Here is a 1651-nt window from a genome sequence, read left to right as displayed (position 1 = left end):
CAGTCTCTGTGTTTCTGTCTGTCTCTCTGTGTCTCTGTCTCAGGCTCTTTCTGTCTGTCTTTCTGTCTATCAATAATTTTCTGTCTGAGAGTAATCCCTGCTGAGCATGGAGAAGTTGGATTCCAGATCATTGGCCAGTGATGAATTCATGGAGTATGTCAACTTATGATACCAAGAACAATGTAGTCTGACAGTACCTTTGATGCAACCATGATACTGAACATTTATGCCAAGAATCACATAGGCTTTAGACCATCTACAAATATTATGTTAACATTTGATTGCTATCCTCTACTTATTGGGTGTCAACCAATAAATTCATGAATGTTACTTGCAATAGTTTCCACACATTTCTAGTAAGTTATCCATGGACAGTTAATCTAATTTGCAATCAATATTAATTTCTGTGCATGAGGGCATTTCCTAAAACCTTCTTCATGGCACATAAGACATCTTTATTTCTGAGGCTATAGATCATAGGGTTGAGCATGGGAGTGAGGATAGTATATAAGACGGCTAAGATCTTGTCCTGACCTGGAGTATGATAGGACTTTGGTCTCATGTATGTAAAGATAAATGGTCCATAGTACATGACAACCACAGTCAGATGGGAGGAACAAGTGGAGAAGGCTTTTTTTTGGGCCTCCTTAGATTTAATGTGAAGCACAGTACGGAGAATCTGACCATAAGAGGCAAGAATGATGGAAAAAGGAATTAGGAGGAAGAAGACAGCACTCACATCAACTCCTCCTTCATAATGCGATGTGTCAACACAAGAGAGTTTCAACATGGCTGGAATTTCACAGAAAAAGTGGTCAATGGCTCTTGTGCCACAAAAGGGAATGTGCAGTACATAAATTGTGTGAATTGTAGAGTTGATGATTGCCACAAGCCAGCACGAAGCAGCCATAAGAACACTGATCCGATGGCTCATGAGAATGGGATAACGCAGTGGGTGGCAGATGGCTACGTAGCGATCATAGGACATGACTGTGAGAAGAAGGCATTCGGCACCCAGGAAGATAAGGGAGAAGAAGACCTGGAACCCACAGCCTGCAAATGTGATGGACTTCCTGCCAGATATGAAGTTGTTTGCCATCTTGGGAACAATGTTAGAGATGTGCAAAATATCCATGAAGGAGAGATGACTGAGTAGGAAGTACATTGGAGTGTGGAGCCGGCTGTCAAGGCGGATGAGGAGTATCAAGATTGAGTTCCCCGTAACTGCTAACATAAAAATGATGAGAAGAAATGCCAAGAAGAGTAATCCATATTTATCTGGATCCAATAGTCCTAATAGGATGAAATCTTTAGAAAAAGTCTGATTCTTTTCTTCCAACATCAATATCACTTCACTTTTCCACCTAAATCCCCAAATATAAGTTTTAGAAAAGGAAGGTTGGGTAAATACAAAGTCCAGGACTAAGTCTGTGGCTACATTTTTTGCTACCTATTGAATGGTCTATGCATAATATCTTATTAAGATGCATGTTGGTGTACATTGCAGGTTTCGTTCCATACCCCAAAACAATGCAAATGCCACAATACATAGAGAATCATGTGAATTTTTGGTTTCCTAGTACATATAAAAGTTATGTATATACTAAACTCTGGTTTACTAAGTGCACAATAGTATTATGTCTAAAATATA

General features: G+C 39.4%; 1 protein-coding gene across 1 annotated transcript; it reads right to left on the bottom strand.

Moving 5' to 3' along the window:
• Nucleotides 1-397: 397 nt before the first annotated feature.
• On the bottom strand, nt 398-1345 carry LOC123254138 (olfactory receptor 2AJ1-like). Its single transcript, XM_044683197.1, has one exon. It carries the CDS (start codon nt 1340-1342, stop codon nt 398-400), a length of 945 nt encoding a protein of 314 aa, XP_044539132.1. The 5' UTR covers nt 1343-1345.
• Nucleotides 1346-1651: the final 306 nt, after the last annotated feature.

Source organism: Gracilinanus agilis, unplaced genomic scaffold, assembly GCF_016433145.1.
Source record: "Gracilinanus agilis isolate LMUSP501 unplaced genomic scaffold, AgileGrace unplaced_scaffold15648, whole genome shotgun sequence".
Classification (NCBI taxonomy): Eukaryota; Metazoa; Chordata; class Mammalia; order Didelphimorphia; family Didelphidae; genus Gracilinanus; species Gracilinanus agilis.
This window is presented reverse-complemented; position numbering and strand designations above follow the sequence as displayed.